A 20,123-nucleotide genomic window follows, 5' to 3' on the forward strand; every position below is an offset into this window, starting at 1 on the left:
GAGACCAACTTTCCACCTTGACTGTGAAGTAAGAATTCCTGAAGACAAACAGGGGAGAGGGCTTCTATCTGTATTCTCCCAGGGAGGTGCCAAATTGTCATCCCTCTGTCATCCCTAAAGAACATCCAAATCCCACCTATGACACTGAGATCAATCAAGGGGTGAAAGATGACTATGCCATAGGAAGCTTCTTAAAAATAATATTTACCATGAAATGGTGAAACGGGGCACTAAAAAGGCATCTAAAACTCAAACAATCTTTAAATGGTAACATTAATGAATTAAGGCAAGAAAATAAACGTGCATGCTTTCCATGGATACCCAAAAGAGCAGAAAGATAAAAGTACATCCTTACTCAGTCTTAACCATTCCCATCGGTCTTCCCACTTGTCGATCATTTCTTTCCTCTTTTCCGTCAACTGCAGTAATTTTTCCTTGATCTGTATGAAAAAGAGGATCCCCGGGACATCTTAATGGAATGCACCACATCCTCTTGATGGGGTCATTTTATACTAGAAAAATACATTTTCTGCAAAGACCGGCTGGGAGATATCTAAGGACTGCTCAGTCTGTCTGAGGACTGGGAGAGGAAAGAAAAGCATAGCACTGCTCCTTCCAGAAGGGGCTGGAGGAAGGCGCGGAAGCCCTGCCAAAGCTGTTTTGTCGTGAGGAGGCTCCCTGCAGCAAACACGTTCAGGAGAGGGACAGCAAGACGGACAAAGCCCTGACCTCTTGGAGAGGATGCCCATTCCCATGCAGGGGGCCACACACGCAACTAATAATTTACCTCTTTATTACCACCATTCTAACCAGAATCACCAACCATGCACTCAATAGCAAACTGATCTAGGGCATAGTCAATGGACACTGGCGTCACCTAGAAAGAGTATTGATCGGGGAGGACGGGGAGTCCATTTTGTAGCCCTCAAAAACTGTCTTCTGTGTCACAGATTTGCCAGCCTGGGCCTAGAGTCTTGCATAATTGTATTATTCTAGACGCACAGGAAAGGAGTTTTAAAACATATGTGTATGTGTATAAGAATGTAAACACATTATCTCTGACACACATATACATATAAAACAAAGTCATTTTACACCTTGACACCAGCTGCAGCTCCAAAGCAAAGCAGCAACCTACCTCCTCAGATGCATAGTGTTTTCTCGCCAACAGGGATTTCCCAAGTTCAATGCAGGTTGTGAAACTGTCATTACGTGCATCAATTTCAGCTTTGATGCCTTGATGATTATTCATTAAGAGTTCAACAGATGATACATCCCTAAAATTAGACAAACGATGCCTCTGTTAAGAGATCAAGCTTTTAAAAAAATGTGTAGGTTTTAAAACACACAATTAATTTGAAAGAAACGGATGGTCTTTCAGGTCTGAATCACTCCCTGAGCTTAGGTTCAGCCACTGGAGCCAAAGCACAGTGACAGCACAGTTCAGCAACAGCCAGGCAACCAAACTTTAGAACATGGCTGCTTTTGTTTTTGTGTGTGTGCCTGAATGATTCAAAATGGTTGCCAGGTGGGTGCCAAAAAAAGCAATGGTTTCTGTTCAAACTTTTACTTTGAAATGCAAGTCAGAAAGACCTCTCTTCTAGAAAGTAGAGAAGCAGCAAGAGGTGCCCCAATCGCACCTTGATGAGTTACTGTCAAAGATTCAGGATGTGCATATCAAAGAGCAGCTAATATGGTCTCCTTATTCAGACACAAAAAGATACACAGGATGGGAACTAGCCTAGAGAGCAGTGAAGAGCATGGATCAAAACCTACTGATCCTGATCCAGGAAATACAACTGCTTCAAAAATACACATATCATAAAAAATCCCTTTTATTGCGGCATAGTTTCTCAATTACAGTGGGGGCTGGAGCTGGCAGAGGGGTGAACTGGAGGTTAAATATGTACCTGTGTGTTCCTCTATTAACTTCTCTTCACTAATTTGCATGAAAGGAAGCCAAAGATATAGGACAAATATTAAACAATAACCCAAGGACACCATATTAAAGCAGATGTTGAGGGTGACACCTTTAGTAATGTGCATGGAAAGGGATAGAGTGGTTTTTAATCCAAAAAGCAAGCACAGAAAAATAACTCAGAAAAGTCATCTCATTGCAAAGACGGGGCAGTTAGTCATGCCCAAGGTACGTGGCTACTTGAAGCCCAAGGTCCTACTTCAAGCACAGATGTGGGCAAGAGGGCCTGAGTGACTGTGGGACAAGGGAGCCAGGAGAAGGGAGAATGGGACAGGCTTTGATAATCCCAGGCTCCCCCATTCCCTGGTGATGGTGTGCACGAGGCAAGCAGTGGGCACCCGCACTCCAAGCACCTCCCCACCCCCGCTCTGGCCTGGAAGCTCTCAGGCAGGAACTGCTTTCAAGGCTCCTGCTTCTCTCTGGAAGACTCCTATGGTTTTAACCAAGGGCGAATGAGTCCAATTTCCTTTGGGCTGAAAGTGTTACCTTGGCTTCTCCTGGGCCTCGATCTGCCGGATGACATCCTCCATCCAGAGCATGAGGTCGCGCACCATGCTGAAGAAGCGGAACTTGTCCCCTGTGTCCACCAGCCGCACCCTGCGGCTCTCACAGGCATCCAAGAGGGACTTCCAGGCTTCCAGAACCTCGTTCTCACGCTTCTGGATGTCGTCGGCCTTGTCACCCGCATAGGCTGCCTGGAGGCGGGCTGCATCCTCCTGCAGCTGCCTCACCTGTGAAGCCATGTGGGGGATGAGCCAGGTCAGCCCATGGCGGCCCTTCCACCATCACCCCAACCCCTCTTCTGTTCTGCTCACACACTAAAGGGAGCACAGAGTCAAAACATGGCCCATGCCCCTTAAGGAGCCCTCAGTTTCACTGGGGAGATCGAAGTCACAAAAACCCAAGTTTTCTATAAATCTGTTCAACTACATTATTAAGTTCTTTATGAATGATAAAACAAATGAAATGCTACAGGAAGACAGGCAGGAGAGTTTAGTCAGGGAAAGTCCCCTGGAGGCAGCCTGGGATTATCTGAGTGGGACATATTCAGATATAGTCCAAAAAATAAATACCTAATCTGCTATCTCAGGGTAAAGATAAATGTTTTTATGATGAATGGGAAACTGCCATGAAGAGCACATTTTGAAAATGACTTCCCATTGCTATGTGAATACAATGTATGTATCGCCTGTAAGAGTTCTCACCGTGGGACATTTACACTCAAAAAGTATAAAAACGTGGCATCTTAGGTGGTTAAAATAACTAATTAATGTTAAAGAAGGTGAAACTTGAAATAGCCAAATTTCAACAAAAACCTTGCAAAACTAAAAATATACATTGAGAATTGTGATTTGGTAAACGGAGCCAATGATACACTTCTACTTACATCTACATATTTTGGTTGAGTTATCTTTTTCAGCTATGACAGTCATAAAAAAAAAGAAAGAAAAGAAAAAAACCAACAAACCAGCACAGAAACTGGCATGAAGAAAAAATTCAGAAAGCAGGAAATGCAAATGGGTCTCAAACATGAAAAGATGCTTCATGGAGATACTGTAATGTGTCATCTATTAGTTGGCAAAAATCCAAGTGTGATGATATATTTGTCAGTGAGCTCATTCTCTGTAGACAGGAGTGTAACAGACTACAGCTCCTTACAGAAGGTAAATGGGCAGTACCCATAAAAATTATAAATGCGGTACTTTCTGATTTTATGATCCTACTTTGGGGAAATGATCCTACATATACATTCTTGCATTATTTAGGAAACGAAATATGCATAGATTATTTACTGCAGCAGTGTGTGTAAAAGCAAAAGACTGAAAATAAAGTGACCATCAGTGAAGGACCGGTTAAATTAATGATGGTGCATCCAGCAGGAAACTCCTGTGCAGCCATGAAAAAGAATGAGGAAGGGCTTCTGTGTAGTCACACGAAAAGCACACCAAGATGACAACTAAGTGGAATAAACAGTGCAGACAATGTGCGTAATATTTTTCCTCTGTAAAAACAAAAATAAGATTACACTCTTACCTTTTTTTGGGGAGCGGTATATGTCTTTAAAACTGAAGCTAATAACTGCAGCTAATTTTATAGTTAAATTTTCTCCTCTTACATGTCTTATATAAAGTATGTAACATTAGTAGTGCCATACTTGTGTACAATGTCTAATTAAAGGCATACACATATAGGGGAATGGACACACAATCATCATGTACTGATAAAACCGCGTGATCAAAGAAGTCCGCAGACAACTGTCCTGGATTATGAGAGCTTTTAGATGTCTATGAGAGTAGAATATGGAGAAATGCTAAGTGGGGTAAAAGGGGGTGGGGACGGACAGCAGTAGGGCTTGTGGGGAGGTGGATTACTGACCCCTGATTGCACAGAAGCACTTTAGGTGATAACAGGTTAAAAAAAAAAAAAAAAAAAAAGCAGTTTCTGCAAAAGATGCAAAGAAGAACCAACAGGCTTTGGTTTCCAGTGTGATTTGATTTCCATATCCTAAAGGATTTTTGGAAATATTCTTTGATTATGGCTCAGGTTTAACTCAAATTACAATGAGCAAATTCCTAGGAAATTATTTGAAAAGCTAATTTTCCTACACAATGAACCACATTTTTCAAAACACCTGTTTCCATATCTCTGGCTGTTTTCAATTTGCTCACAATAAAATGTAGGGTACAAGAGGACAGCAAAAGTGAAAATTTCCACAAATATGGACCACTGCTTTGCATAACCACTCAAGACCTCCATCAGTGCTATGTGTCATTCCCACAGCTCCCGTGCAGAATGGAGACAGTGGCAGGTCAAGTTGGCATAAAAGGAAACAACCAAAGAGGAAGCACCACGTGCTCCTGGGAGCCTGCACCATGAGCCTTCCCTTCTGCTCTGTTATTCTGTGAAAAGAAACCCAGATTAGGTCAATACCTGCAGTAGGACACACATCCTTTTCACTGCTATAAACATCATAGCCCAGTGGGTATGGTGAGGTGCAGACTATCAGACTCGAGGGACTAGATTCCCACCCTGGATGTTCCAAGACCCTCCTTGGGCTTCCTCATCTCCAAGTCTGATGAGGCGAAGGGATTTAATGAAAAAATGAGAGAGCAACTTAACTCTCTCTCAAGTGTCTTGCAGTTCTAAAAGTAAATGATTTTAGAGGTGCAGAGGAAAGACCTATGTTGTTAAAGTGTTTTCTAATTCTATCTTTAGGTATCCCATGTTTCCCTAAACTTTTGTTCTATAATAATAATTAGAAAACATTTCTAGAGATCTCACTATGTCATATGTTTTACACCTCAATCCTTAAACTATTAGGGAACCAAAGCTTAGAGAGGTAAATTAAACTTGCTGTCATAGTGACAGGAATTAAGAATTAAGGGGAAGGAAGTGAGAGAGAACAACTATCAAGGTAGTCCCTTCACAGAACAAATCCCAAAGTTTACCAAAGCTATTTAGAGATTGAGGCACTAGACTGGGTCAGCCCAAGGCCATATCTGGGTGGCCTGTTTCTGTAAATAAAGATTTATTGGAACACAGCTACGCTCATTCATCTTCTGTCTATGGCTGCTTTATGCTACAATGACAGAGGGCAGAGCTGCAACAGAGAGTATGTATCTCATAAAGCTGAAAATACTTATTATTTGGCTTTTAACAGAAAAAGCTGAGATAACTTAGATACTCAATATACTCCTAACAACAAGAACCCTTAACATAATCAGAGATAACAATCTTTAATAAAATTGGCTTCTTCTCTAGGGCCATGAAACTTAGAAGAAAAAAAAACAATTTGTTTTTCAACTAAAAGGCATAAGACTAAACAAGAAACTGTGCAGAAATCAGAAAGGAAACTAGAGTGATTACACTAGATTCTGTTATATTGTTACTACTTTGTCAAACATCTTTTAAACAAAGTCTTAGTGCCAGTCATTTTATACTGGGGACGAGGCATGATAAAATGTCAGAATCCTGTTTTTTCTTTTTCCAGACATATAACTTAGAACCTGGTTGAGGAAAAATAGTAAGGTATTATTTTGGAAATTGTTCTGGACAGATATGCTAACATAATAAAAACACTTGCTGAGGCCTATAACTTGCAAATGTCTGTGTATGCAGCCGGTTTATTTATTTTAATCATGGAGGCACTCATCTAATGTTCACAAATGTGGCAAACATAGACCTTATGGACTGATAAGTTCTCCCAAATGGAGCACTACTACGAAGTGGGTACATGTATGTGCTTAATTGGGGCAATTCTTTTGAAGAGCCAAGGAACAGGGAGATACTTACAGATGCCCAAAGATGTTCTATGGAGAAAAAGCCTCCCAGCACCCCTGGGTGGCTGCCCTACCCACCTGTGTGCCCAGAGCCTGGATGTCATGCTCAAATGTAGTGTGCATTCTCTGTAACGTCTCCACTGTATTCTGATCTCTCCCAAGCTCCTCAGGGAGTTTCTTGTGTTTATCCTGTATACGCCCAAAGATCTCCTTGGCATCATGGTAAAACTTGTGCAGTTCATAGGAAGCGGCAAGAATCTGTGTTCTTGTGTCAATGAGCTCCAGGAGGTCGGCCCAGGCTTCATTGAGGCCGTCCTTCCATTCAGCGATGGTGGCGGCATCTGAATGTCCAGAGTTGATGAGCTCATCTGCCATGTGATTGACCGTGTCCACGCGCTCCTGCCCAATGTTCCCGGTGTCTCGGGCAAACTCCCGGAATCGTTCTTGTAACATCTGGAACGGGGATGGGTAAGGAAATCAGGGAGCCCACTGTGAACTCTGTATTTCTTGATCACATGAATACCCTTTGGAAAGAAACTGCCTCTAAGCAAGATGTAGCCAATAATACTCATGACTTAAGAACAAAAGATCTTAGCTTGAGAACCTCTTAGCAACTGTGTTTCCTTCTTGCTTACTGCAGCAGAGTGAGGCACTATCTCCATCTCCTTTTACTACCGGAGGAAGGGGTGCACAGAGAGGTTAGCCAACCTAAATGCAAGTCACCTGCTTATAAAAGAAACACCACCTTAAAACTAAACCCCAAGACCTCTGAATGGAGTCCAGGGCATCTTATCTGCTCACAGATAAGGAATGCAAATGGCCTTCCACACCATCGCTTACTGCACAACCAACTCATGCACTGCCTCAAGTACTTGCCGTGACATGCTCATAGTCCTGTCCCAGTTCATGGGACCCTGCGACCACCTCCCTCTCAGCGATCCACTGCTCCAGGTCGTCCACCTCCCGGTTGAGCTGGAATAACCTGTGTCTCTCATCCAGCTTGCCTCTTCTCTCTTCAGCAAGGTCTTTCAGACCAGCGTACAGTTTATCCACTTTGGACTGCCGCATGCTAATGCGCTCACTGAAAAAGAAAAGCAGCAATGGGGAGAAAAAGGATCTTAAATGTCAATTTTCTTCAGGGGAAAAACAAATGAGGTGGAGATAATGGGAGAGCATATTACATCATATTTCTCAAAGGAAACTCTGGTTCACCCACTTAGCATGAAAAATAAAACTCTGAAATTGGCCACAGTTTGAAGTCATGAAGAGCCAATATGTAAACAAAAGGGCCAATGTGTAAACTAAATTCGCCTACCCCTACTATTACACTAGGGATGGGTAGTGCCTCACTCTGCTGCAGTGAATAGTGGGGGTAGGCGAATTTAGCGGGGAAAGGGAGAAATTCTCTGTGCACCTCTGGCTCTGCAAATCAGGATTTCCTTTGATGTTAAAAGTTAATGCAAAATCTTCCCAGTCAGGAAGGTGGCAAAAGAAAAAAGTTAATGCAAAATCCAGAGTGGTCTTGCATTCTCTAGTACCATGCTGCCAGAGGGACAAATGACACAGCCAGTGTGGCACGCACGGCCCTCTACCTTCTCTGGGCTGAGTGCCCATCCTTGTTAGGAGGGCTGGACCAGCTGCTCCATCTCATGAGTCCCAAGTGCACAGTCAGGAGACTGAATCCCCCTCCCTCCAACTTCTCCCCAGAGTGATGGTCTACAAACCAGAATATCAGAGACAAGGACATGTTGGTGCCTATCCCTGGAGACTAGGAAGGCCACTTTCCTGGGAATCCTGATCATGAACATCTTAAGAACCTCCTACACCAACAGAGCCACTGACCTCATCTCCCCTAACCTGCCCTGGTTAGATGCACAAGGCCAATTCCTTTCCAAGTCATAAAAGGCATTTACACAAAAGGCCTAAAATGACTGCTTTGGAAGTTAATACAGGGGCCTGATGAGTACCACACTCACCTTTTTTTCCTCAAAGGTGTTCTAATCACTTGGTATCTAAGAGTTTGGAGGTGTTATCCCTTTGTTCTTCCGGGGAGCCCCTTCATTTTACATGTCCATGCATTCTTGTCTAATGCTCCTCTTAAAACTAGTAATTACTTTCCTAAACTGGATGACTTTTTCAACCCAAGGGTAACTGCTATGACTATCTGTATCCACCATGCAAGTCAACCTGTACTTCTGATCATTTTTATTTTTTTGAGACAAGGTCTCACTCTGTCACCCAGGCTGGAGTGCAGCAGTGTGATCATGGTTCACTGTGGCCTCAAACTCCTGGACTCAAACCATCCTCCCAACCTCAGCCTCCTGAGTAGCTGAGTAGTACAGACATGTGCCACCACACCCAGCTGATTTTCGTATTTTTTGTAGAGATGAGGTTTCGCCACATTGCCGAGATTGGTCTTTGGCCCCCTGGGCTCGAGCAATCCTCCCACCTTGGTTTGGTAAAGTGCTGGGATTACAAGTGTAAGCCACTTTACGTTGACTGCCCAGCCTAGTCAACCTGTACTTTTGACTCATGACACCAATATTCTTTCAGGAGAGCCTTGGCCAACAGGAGATATTTAAACCACAAGAGCAATTTCCTAATATAACAGTTCACCCATCATAATCATGATAGGATGTTTTAAATGATGGGTCTGTTTTAAAAATGCTTCTCAAAGATTTGCCTTACCAGCAAGTCATGATGAATGCTGACATTTTCTTTTGGTGGGGGTTAGCAAGAGACCCTCACTGAGAGGAATCGAGAGCCAGGTCTCACACTCATGAAGCAGCACTCACCTTTCAGGATGGCTGTCGGCCACCAGGGCCCGGCTGGTCTTGGAGAGCTGATGCACGGTCTCTGCATAGTCCTCCACAGCTTGTTCTAAGATCTGGTGCTTCTTCAACATGGAGACAGCACTCTGCTCATCCTGCAAAGACAGTAGAACATCACAACCATAGCTGTCCTCTCTGGCCCTACACCACCTTAAGGCGCGACAGACCAGCTGCTCAGCAGGGTAGGAGGAAGGATCAATAGAAAGAAAAACTCCAGAGGTGCAGTACGGAGAGTGGAACACATAAGTATTCCAAGAGCTTCCATATGGAATGGACCACAGAAGCCTGTGCAGAAGATAAACACAAGGAGAACGCAGAACGAGCAGGGCCCCTCTCAGAGAAAAGCTTGGGCAGACCAAGTGTGCCTGGTTCGCTGGAATTCCTCAAGGTCCATCAGGTATGTAAATGACAGCATTCCTGGAACCTTGCAATACTTTTGAATTGTCTCCAAGCCATCCTGTATTTTGTAAAGTTTAGGGAACCTATAAATAGACAGCAGGACGGACTCTGGCATATTTCAAAGATGAAAGGATGAACCTGTTCTTAATGGCACACTAGGATTCAGATAAGAAAATACTGCACCAAAGGGAAACCAGCAGCTGGATTTCAGAAACCTTCATGCCCTTAACACTCAAAGGCTACAAGTGAAGTTTTTATAAAGACAGAGCCGCCAGCAGAAAGTAAGCTCAGGGTTTGAATCTGAGGCTCTCCTGGGACAGGGATGCTTCCCGCCTCCTCTCACCTTGGCCTTCTCCTCTGACATCATGTACAGCTCCTGCTCGCTCATCCAGGCTTCGGCTTCAGCAGCGTCAAAGTAGTACTGCTGGGCCCTGTGCGCCTCCTCCAGCCGCCTGTGGCGTTTCTCTGTCTCCTCAATGAGGAGACCCCACAGCTGCTTCAGGTCGGCAAGCCTCTGTCTGATGGCCTCAGCGTTGAGGCTGCTGCTGTCAGTGACGATGTTTTGGCTCCTCTCAAAGATGTCGTCAATGCGAGGCTGGTGTCCCTGGATTTCTTTCTGGAGGGTCTGGAGGGAGCGGAAAATACACACAAAGGCTTGCTAAATGGCAACCGTCTGCTGCTTATGTCAAGCTGTTAGGGCCAAAAAGAAATCGCAAGGCTTCAAAGCTCTCTGCCATTCTCAGTCTCATAATTTACAGCAATTATTTATCAGACAGAACTAGCCCGAGCAGAAAGGCTTACCTGATTTTTCTTTATTAACAGCTGCACAGTCTGGAGGTTGTGGCCATGATCCGTGGAAGTTGCCAAAGGCATCCTCTCACCAACCCACAACTGGGAAGAATTGTAAATAAGTGGTCAGATCCACTCAGAGGAACAAATATATGACACAAACAAGAGCAGTGAGGGACAGCAAGGGTGAGCTTCAGAGAGTGCTCAGCCCCTTTGGGAGGGCTGTCTGGGGAAGCATGCCCTTGTTCTCCGAGACAGGGCTAGGGAGAGTCTTTCCAACTTTACCTCATCCTCAAGGTCAAACTCACTGTGAGTCCTCATTACTTTTAAAAAGTCTGTTTTAGGGCATTAAAATCCTAGAGTATCCCTAGATAACGTGAGAGGAACAATGGAGTTGCATTTAGGGTGAAAGGGGAAAGAAACTTTAGACCATCCAGAGCGTGGACTTTGGCAGCTCAGCTTGCCAACGTGGCCCAAGGTGAGGTTGACTGAGAAATGAGAATGTGGGCTTTAGCACAGGCAAGGCGGCTTGTGGAAAAGCCATGTGTGCAGCAGGGGTCGACTCACGATCTCGTCCTCCACATCCCTGTTGAACTGATGGATCTCTTTGGAGGCCAGCAGGTTATGCTTCCTCTCGTTCAAGGGCTCCAGCAACTCCATGAACTTGGTCTGCACGGTGAGGCGCTTGCTGTCCACCTCGTCGGTGCTCTTCCCTTCCTGACTCAGGGCCTGGGCTTGGCTTTGAAGCTCTTCGATCTCCTTCTTCCGCACTTCCATCTGATTCTCCAGCATCTGAGGGCAGAGAAGCAGCCTCAGCGCTCAGCAGAGTCTATCTTTTGCAGTGACTGGCTCTAAGCAGAACTGCTGGGCCTGGGACTTGGCCACACTGCAAAGCCAGTCATGGGAGCCACTCGAAGATTTTGCCACTGACTTGCTTTTCAACATCAATGGAACTGTTTTCAAGTAAATCTGAGGTAAATTCACTTGCCCTTAAAGCCCTCTATGGTGATGTAATATAAAGTTATTTTTATTATCTATAAAGTGTCTTGAACAACTCAGATAACTGTCACAAATCAAGATATTAAACAACAAAGTATGTGAATATTTCTTTCGTGTAAAATGCAGAATTGAATGAGATATTTATTTAACTGTTAAATGGTGATAATACCCACTAACTAAGAAAATTATCAATCCCATACACAGACAGCCAACACCCAATACTCCTAATACTGTGTCTTTCTAGTCTGGACAAGTGTCTTTCTATTCTGGAAATGTTCTATGATGCTGTTAGAGCAAGTACTTTTCTGGGTTAAAAATGCCTTCCCATGGAAGGTGGACTACTGATAATGCAGTGGGTGAGAAAAGACTCTAAGGACTATGGCTGTAAAACAGAAATACACCCAAGTCCCTGATGGCTTGTCCACTTGCCTGTTGCTTTTTCAGCAGGATATTGACACTGGTCAGGTCTTTGCCGTAGTCATCAGACTGAATCTGACTCTCCAGGCCGTGCAGCCATTTGTCTAGATCTGCACAGCTCTGGGTGAAAAGTTCGGCCTTGTTTGCATCAAAGAGCCGCTGGGCCTTGGTCTGGGTAGTGGATTCAAGGACTTCCCACATTTTATGTAAACCAGTGAGTTTCTCCTTTACCACAGCTTCCGTCTCAGGCTTTTCTGAAATGAGCTGCATTCCTTCCTGGAAAACAAAACCAACATGGTTGTAAATAAACAGTGCTACAGAAAAAATGTCACTGTGAAAAACAAACCTAGGACATTTGATCTGTGATTTAACCATTCATTCAACACACACAGTCTTTCCACATGAAGTTACTGCTCAATAAAATCAACAATGACCTGGGCTGTGTACATTAATGGGTTTCATGGGAATGAAGCAAAAAATGTTACATGCTGAAACAGTTTCAGCTGGGGCAACGGAATACTGAATGCTAATAACCTGACTTCATCCCCTCTACTCCATGACCAAAGATGATATACAACACATTATTATTATTATTATTGTTATTATATTGAGACAGGGTCTCGTTCTGTCACCCAGGCTGAAGTACAGTGGCATGATCTCAGCTCACTGCAACCTCTGCCTCCTGGGCTCATGCCTCAGTCTCCCCAGTAGCTGGGATTACAGGCACACACCACCAGGCCTGGGTATTTTTGTATGCTTCATAGAGATGGGGTTTCACCATGTTGGCCAAGCTGGTCTGAAACTCCTGGCCTCAAGTGATCCATCCGCCTTGGCCTCCCAAAGTGCTGGGATTACAGGCATGAGCCACCATGCCCTGCCAACACATTATTTTAACCATGAAGAATCTGAAACAATATAAAAAGTCTAAAAGGAGGCTGGGCGTGGTGGCTCATGCCTGTAATCCCAGCACTTTGGGAGGCCGAGGCGGGTGGATCACGAGGTCAGGAGATCGAGACCATCCTGGCTAACACGGTGAAACCCCGTCTCTACTAAAAATACAAAAATTAGCTGGGCGTGGTGGCGGGCGCCTGTAGTCCCAGCTACTCAGGAGGCTGAGGCAGGAGAATGGCGTGAACCCGGGAGGCGGAGCTTGCAGTGAGCCGAGATTGCTTCACTGCACTCCAGCCTGGGCGACAGAGCAAGACTCTGTCTCTAAAAAAAAAAAAAAAAAAGTCTAAAAGGAGAGAAGGGAGGGGTGAGAAACTCCACATTCATCCTCAGTTATGCTGCCCAGAATCTCTCTGTGCCAGAATAACACATCATAATAATTATTATAGTGCCTGGTATACAGTAGTCTCACAGGAAAAAGCAATTTAAAAAAACATGTATATATTTAAAATTATGTGCAATCTGTCACAGTGCAACACAAATAATATGATCAAGACAGTGGAATCTCTGCATGAGAGCTCACAGCCCATCAGCAACAGCAGATGAGAGGCACAACAGAAACTAAATGCCTAGTATTCATTTTAAGATAAATCAAGCATTTTCTACTATCTGGTTGGGTTTCTGCTTTTTCCCTTTCGATGGGTTGAAGTCAGGAACCCGTAAGTGCAAAGGGAGCTATTACTGGCTGTGTAACTTACGTAAATGTACAGATAAGATCAGAAGTGCTGGAAAATGTGCTAAATAAAAAGGAGTTTATTACTACCCTGTTTGTTTTCTCACCATGGCCACATCAAATGTTTTAACCTACCTTCTCGATTTTGTCAAGCCATTCTTTGTTGGATGCAAGTTCTGCCATAAATGCTTGATGCTTCAACCATTTACTGTGCAGATTTCTGGCTTCATCATAAGACATGTCCTGGGCTGTGAGCATCTTCTCATTGATCCAGAGAGACAGCTAGGGAAAGATCAGAAGGATTCAGAGATTGTGATCCTAGATATCAGCCTTTTTTCCACCTGGAAAGGGTTGTGTTTATGTCATATTATGCATACTACACACGTTTCCATGGTGATAGACAACCAAATATTTAACTTCACAACTCTGACCCATCATGACAGGTGTCCATTAGATGCAGCTTGTACCTGAGCTCTGCTCCAAACTGTATCTAACATTCATTCCAAAGTACAAAAGCTCTATAAGCCAGTTTTCAAACTGTTTGGCACTCATAACTGAAATTTCCCCACAAAAGGCCCGTGTTTAAAATTCTGCCCTAACCAGTCCAAGACACGACTCTTTTTCTCTTCCAAATACTGTGTCAGCTATACCATGTTAATCATGATTGACTTTTACTCCATTTGGCAATCCTTCTTACTCTCTTAGTTCTTTTTATTAAAAAAAAAAAAAAAAAACTACTTATTTATTACCTCCCTCTTTTTGTGGGTGCATCGAAGGGAATGCAAAAAGGCATAAATAACTTGCTCACTGTAGGGCTAAGGCAACAATGATGCCCCTTCAATGTTTCCTTCAAGTTTGAGTCACCTTCACCTCTTTTTCTATAGCCTCTAGTTCTCTAAAGAACCTTTCATTCACACCAAGAACACTTCACAGGACTTGATTTTGAGACTCAACATGTCTGCTTGGATCTGAACTCTGGAGACCCACACAAAGGCTAACGGCCGCTAACAGACCTGAGAAAGGAGCTCTCTTACCGGGGTCAGCCAAACGCCAGGCCCAGACCCACTTTTGCTGGCTTCCATCCCAAATCGGCCCTGGCTCATTACTGCCTGCCTGTAAGGGCCATGCCAGAGTCCTGATTCCCACCCCATTTGCTTTGCTAACCTAGGAAGAGCTTTTTGTTTGCCCAGGCTGGAGATACACAAAAGAATGCAGAGCCAGCCTGGAATCAGAAGCAACCAACTGAAAGGACCATGTCCCTTCTCCTGAGAGAAGCCCACCTTTACACCAGTTATTGTCACAACAAATTGGCACCTTAAATCCTTCATGGTTCTACCAATGAAGATCTAGAAGTGACACATAAAACTAGTAGAAGTACTTACAGAATTAACATCTCCAAGGCCCTTCCACTCCCGCTGTGGGCTGCTGCCAGGAAAGGCTCCCCAAGATTTGTTTTTTGGAAACGATGCCAAGGAGAGCAATGTGGGTCACAGGAGCCCCCTGGCTCTGAAAGTGGGTGAACTCCTGGGCACTGTCCCTACCTTTCTCAGGCTATTCACCACGCAGGGAATGTGGCAGGGGGCGGGGGCAGGAGGGGGTTAAAAGCAAAAGGTAGTGAGATTTTTGATGTCACTCTTTGTTGAGGGAAAAACTAGCAAATCTCATAAAGCCCTTTGTCATCAAAGACCATGGATCTATTACACAATAAAGGCACATACTTCCTACTCGGAATTATCTATGTTCCAGTTACCTGGGCAGCTAAAATCTGAAAGACTATGGCCATTCAATCTTAGGGGAAAAGAAGTTAAAGTAAAACTTAATGACAAAATTTTTCCCAGTATTCTGTACACACACACAAAATAGATGGCATTTATTGATTCAAAGTGCCAAGGACATTCACATATTTTCACTATTCATAACCACCTACCCAAGAGGGATTAAAAAGAGAGAGAGAGAGCACTACATAAAAATCAGAGGCTTATATACAAATCTGCTCTTTGCTGAACACATCATCCTACAGATAAAGCATCATGCGATACAGCACAATGAAATGGATCTACGGAACTTGCTAGTTCATCAGCATTCTGCAACCAAAGCTACAGTTATTATTTGTAGGCATTTACAAAGGTCATTTAAGAATTTACTCATTCTCTGCAGAAAAGAACACTGTGCAGATTGGAAAAAGATAAGGAAAAAATGCTTTGATCGTTGAATTAAGCTAACAGTAAAGGACTAACTCACATCCCTGTACCAGACACATGTAGATATACTGCCTTCCTGGAAAAATAAAAATCAGTTCCAGAAAATAGGTGGTGTAGTGTGAGGAGACACAACACAAAAGGAATACCTTTAAAATCATTCATTCATTTTTCAGGACATCACATTAAAATAACACTACAGGCCAGGCGTGGTGGCCCACACCTGTAATCCCAGCACTTTGGGAGGCCAAGGCGGGTGGATCACTTGAGGCCAGGAGTTCAAGACCAGCCTGGCCAATAGGGTGAAATCTCATCTCTACTAAAAATACAAAAACTAGCTGGGTGAGCTGGGTGTGGTGGCGTGCGCCTGGAATCCCAGCTACTTGGAAGGCTGAGGTAGGAGACTTGCTTGAACCCAGGAGGTGGGGGCTGTAGTGAGCTGAGACCCCATCACTGTACTCCAGCCTGGGCAACAGAGCGAGACTCTGTCTCAAACAAAACAAAACCAAACCACTACAAAGATGATGATGGTCTCTATCTTTCCACTGTAACTGGGAATAGGAGGGTCCCTGCTCATTCCAGCATACTGTATATGCCAGCATACTGTATTGCTGGTACAATAGTTGTCCTCATCTAGGCGGTATTTGCGGGGGTGGTAATAGGGGCATATCTTACAATCCACACCTTCTCTAACCAAGGCACCCAACAAGGAAGGAAACTGAACGAAGAGACAAACCCCTGGATTCTCCATACCTTGAACAATACCAACATCCTGTAATAATATTAAATTTGACCTCTGAGTGCTCTGTAAATATCTACCAGAACGACAGGTAGATTATCAAACGTAGGGCTGGTCCACACATAAACGCCATTCTCAAAAGATTCTGGCTTAAAAGGGGTGTATTTTAATAAGGCTGAATGATGGTAAAGTTTATAGCCAATGACTGTATCACCCTTTTGATTATAGTACTATACCAAGGGTTTTAGAGCCCCCAAGCTTGACCTAAATTCCACCAACCATGCAGAGACTATACATGCTGGGGTGGGACACCCAACACCTCCCACAGACACTATGGCTGTACTAACTTTTAATGTGGCTCAAGGAGAGACAGGCAGGAAAAGGGAAGACAGGATAAACCAGGATGAGTTTGCAGAGCAGTCACATGGAGATCTGCAAATCGTCTCCTGGACGTAAAAAGCCCCACCCAAACCTTCCTGTGTCCTTTGAGGAGAAGTCACAGAAGACAGAGCCCCTGGGCATGCCTCATAATCACTGGAGCTCAGCCAAGGTGTATGTGGAGGAGAGAACTCCTCATAACCAGGGATGCTAATTTAGAGCAAGTGGAAACAAAGATCTAAAGACCTATTAAGACTGACCATTTCCTGTGATTCCATCAGAAAGAACTATAACTTTATCTACTTACTTTTTCCATACATGTCTACTTATGAAATCTACATATGTCAGTGGAAAATAAGAGACTGGAAATTTCAAATACAAATGGGTTTCTCTCAAGGGTTCCCCTGGCCACTCATGTGCTCACTCCCTGGTCTTCTTTTTCTCAGATTTAACTTGAGCTTTACCATGGTTAGGTAAATGAATTTCATCTTATTAACTTGCCCTTTAAAAGCAGGAGTGTGGGATCCCATTGATCCCCCTATCCCCAGGAATATGGGCTGAGGTTACAGGGAGTCACAGATGGTTTCTCAAGGTGAAACAGGGACTACCAATCTGTGGAAGGCACAGCCCAAGCTGCAAACACCTCTTCATCCCTTTTACTCCCTCCAGTGAAAAATGGCAACTGGTATTACTGCAGCACACTAGGCAACTCCACATAGCTAACTTTAGATCCCATTACTCTCTTCTATGCCCTGTCTTGGGACACGAATGCCTCTGTAAGTGAGTATCCTATTCAAATGGGTTACTAATGCTTGCGTGTCACTCAGAAGAGGCACTCTTGTCTTCAGCCTGTCTGGCTCCGGGCAAATCCCCCAGAGACCTAGATTCATCAATGTGGTGCTTAAAGCTGACAGACCCTAAGCTTCATAGTTTAGGGGCTTTCCTTCTTAAGGTTTTGCTGCAAGAGCATATTGCAAGATTCACAGTAAGACAGCAGTTTAACGGATGCAAAGGATTGCTTCTGTCATACGTGACCTAATGCAGCTGTCATTGGAGCTGTATTTCTTTTAATGCACAGTCACACATTTGCATGCAGGGTGTTTGTGATGATTGGAGTTGTATTCTCAGCATATGACCTGATTCTACCCCCATCAAGGTTCCTGCAGCTTTATGTGGATATTCCTCACCCCATTTTTGCCTGAGGATTTTTATTTTAATAAACCAGAGAGGGCTGAGTCTGTTTTTCTCCGGCAGACAGAGAAATATGGTGTGCTCATGAACTCACACGTGAAATCAGCTAGATGCTATTCTCCAACTAGCGTGCAGAGAAACTACTTTTTTCTGGTCAACTTTAGTTTTCAAAGTTTGTGCATGTATCAGAAGAGCATGAAATAGTACAATGATCATCAGATTAATACCACATTAAAACTTGGTGCTTGGAATCAGCATTACTGCTCTTTGCATGTTAGATGCACATGGGAAGAGCCTGAAAGATGGATACATGAAGGTCTTAAGTGAATAAGAAACTAATTTGTATTTTGAAAATCTCTGCTTCTTACTTGGTAGCCAGTTTCAGTTCCCTTTAGTTCTTTCCTTCCATACCATTGAAATGTACATTGCTTTAAAGAGTGAAAACATGACACTAAATACTTCTAGGTTGCACAATATTCTAGGACATCAATATCCAATAGAACTTCCTTTGATGATAGAAATGTTCTATATCTGTGTTGTCCAACGTGGTAGCCACTGGTCAAAGTTGGCTACTGAGCACTTAAAATACAGCTAGTGATGGAAGAACTACGCTCTTAGTTTTATGTAATTATAGTTAATTTAAAATGAAATAGCCAACCAATGATAAAGACATTGTGGCTGGTGTCTACTGTAATGAAGAGTGCAGTACTATACTATTAATATAATATTCTAGATTATAATGATCTAATTAAGCGGTAGCTTGTAAGCTGGAGAACTGATGAAGTGCCACACATCCCTGCCTGCGAGTCAAATGGGTGCTACGGATTTCTGGTTTCATTAATTTTATAATTCAAAAGGCTCTTGTGCTAAATGCTGGTTGGCAATTGCTATTACTGGAACCCAGGAATAGAGGGATGAAAGAGCAACATACCTCTTGACAATCTTGCAGGAATTTCTGTAGATCCCTGTTGTCCTTCAACCTCATCAAAAGTTCACTGGCTGTTTCACGATTCTTCCTATGTCTATTAGAATGGTAACAAAAATAATTTTTAAAAAAGAAAGTAGAGAATCTTGAAATACAGAATACAAATCAATTTATTTCCTGAATTTCTAACTATGCTAAAAAGAGTTTGCTTGCAGTTCTCAATAATGTGGAGACAAGATAAAGCGATTTTAGCATCCTCCAAAGGAGTAAGCCATGGTCCCAGAGAGACCCAAACACCTGCCCAAACATACTGTCAAATGATCTATACAAATTTGGTGCTTCCTAATCTGGTGTTAAAAAAAAATATGAGCACACGCTTTGTACAAGTCCTTATTTTAGGCACCGGGGGAGAACTGGAAACTTATTTTCAAGAAGCTCATAACTGGGTGACACATACAAGGCTAAGAAAATATATATAATCATGTAACTGGCTTTAAACAAATGTTTCCTGATAAATAGTTTCTCATCTTGAAAAAAACTCACCCAAAATAAAAAGGAATGAAAATTTTTAGACCTCTAAGACTATATACTAACTCAATCCCACTTTTAATCAATTGATAAGGGTAATTAAAGCTCAAAGAAGTTGAAACACAAAACCTTAAATAAATAACTTGTAAGAACTGGAAAGAGCTGCTGAATTTGGTAAACACTAAGGTAAAGGGGTGCTCGCTTCCTACTTGGCTCCTTCCCCACCTGCTGTGAAGGTGCCAGCACTCTTTGGCAAACTTGCTTCATGCACCCAGTGGCTTACAGACTGGAAACTGAGAAATAGCAGCGTGAATGCCTAGCAAAGGATTGCCTTCCGGTGGCTCCACTACAGTAGCAGAGAGCTTCATTTCCAATAGGGGAGGACCCACTGAGGATTCAAAAGCACTGCCACACATATACTTCCTTGATTTTCCTGAGTTGCCTAAACAAGAAAGCCAGTCTATATTCAGGGTATTAAGATGGATAAAGGCAGAGTGCAACTGAGGAGAGTTGGGTTTTCATTCTGATTCTTAGAGCATTTTCTCACTGCCTGTGCCTGCACAAGGTCTCTCCTCCATCCGCCAAACCCTGAGGCAGGGATGAGGAAGAACACACAGTCTTGGATTCTCCACCATGCTGAGTAAGAGCAGCTTGGTGAACACATGCTGCTGACTGGTGTCTGAAGAAACTTCCCTAGGAGAAAGAAAGATCTTAGAGTAGAGATGCATGCACCACACGAGCCCTCAGTGGCTGCTGACAATGCAGTGTCACAGCCGTTGTCTGCCTGGAGAATCAAAGGGAAAAGCCCTCTGCCCCTATAGCTGCTGCAGGTACCAGTGGCTACAGAAGA

General features: G+C 43.5%; 1 protein-coding gene across 4 annotated transcripts in view; it reads right to left on the reverse strand.

Moving 5' to 3' along the window:
• Positions 1–20,123, reverse strand: part of SPTBN1 (spectrin beta, non-erythrocytic 1) — a 220,518-nt gene that overhangs the window by 13,400 nt on the left and 186,995 nt on the right. For all 4 annotated transcript variants that reach the window (XM_032177256.2, XM_032177257.2, XM_032177260.2 and 1 more), the window contains 12 exons: positions 18,752–18,842; positions 13,450–13,596; positions 11,706–11,969; positions 10,845–11,069; positions 10,290–10,379; positions 9,832–10,113; positions 9,054–9,184; positions 7,135–7,339; positions 6,337–6,711; positions 2,465–2,709; positions 1,139–1,277; positions 356–440 (listed from right to left, as the gene is read on the reverse strand). In XM_032177256.2, the coding sequence (XP_032033147.1) occupies positions 356–440; positions 1,139–1,277; positions 2,465–2,709; positions 6,337–6,711; positions 7,135–7,339; positions 9,054–9,184; positions 9,832–10,113; positions 10,290–10,379; positions 10,845–11,069; positions 11,706–11,969; positions 13,450–13,596; positions 18,752–18,842 (2,279 nt within the window). The remainder of the gene's footprint in view (positions 1–355; positions 441–1,138; positions 1,278–2,464; positions 2,710–6,336; positions 6,712–7,134; positions 7,340–9,053; positions 9,185–9,831; positions 10,114–10,289; positions 10,380–10,844; positions 11,070–11,705; positions 11,970–13,449; positions 13,597–18,751; positions 18,843–20,123) is intronic.

This window comes from Hylobates moloch, unplaced genomic scaffold, assembly GCF_009828535.3.
Source record: "Hylobates moloch isolate HMO894 unplaced genomic scaffold, HMol_V3 SCAFFOLD_15, whole genome shotgun sequence".
Classification (NCBI taxonomy): Eukaryota; Metazoa; Chordata; class Mammalia; order Primates; family Hylobatidae; genus Hylobates; species Hylobates moloch.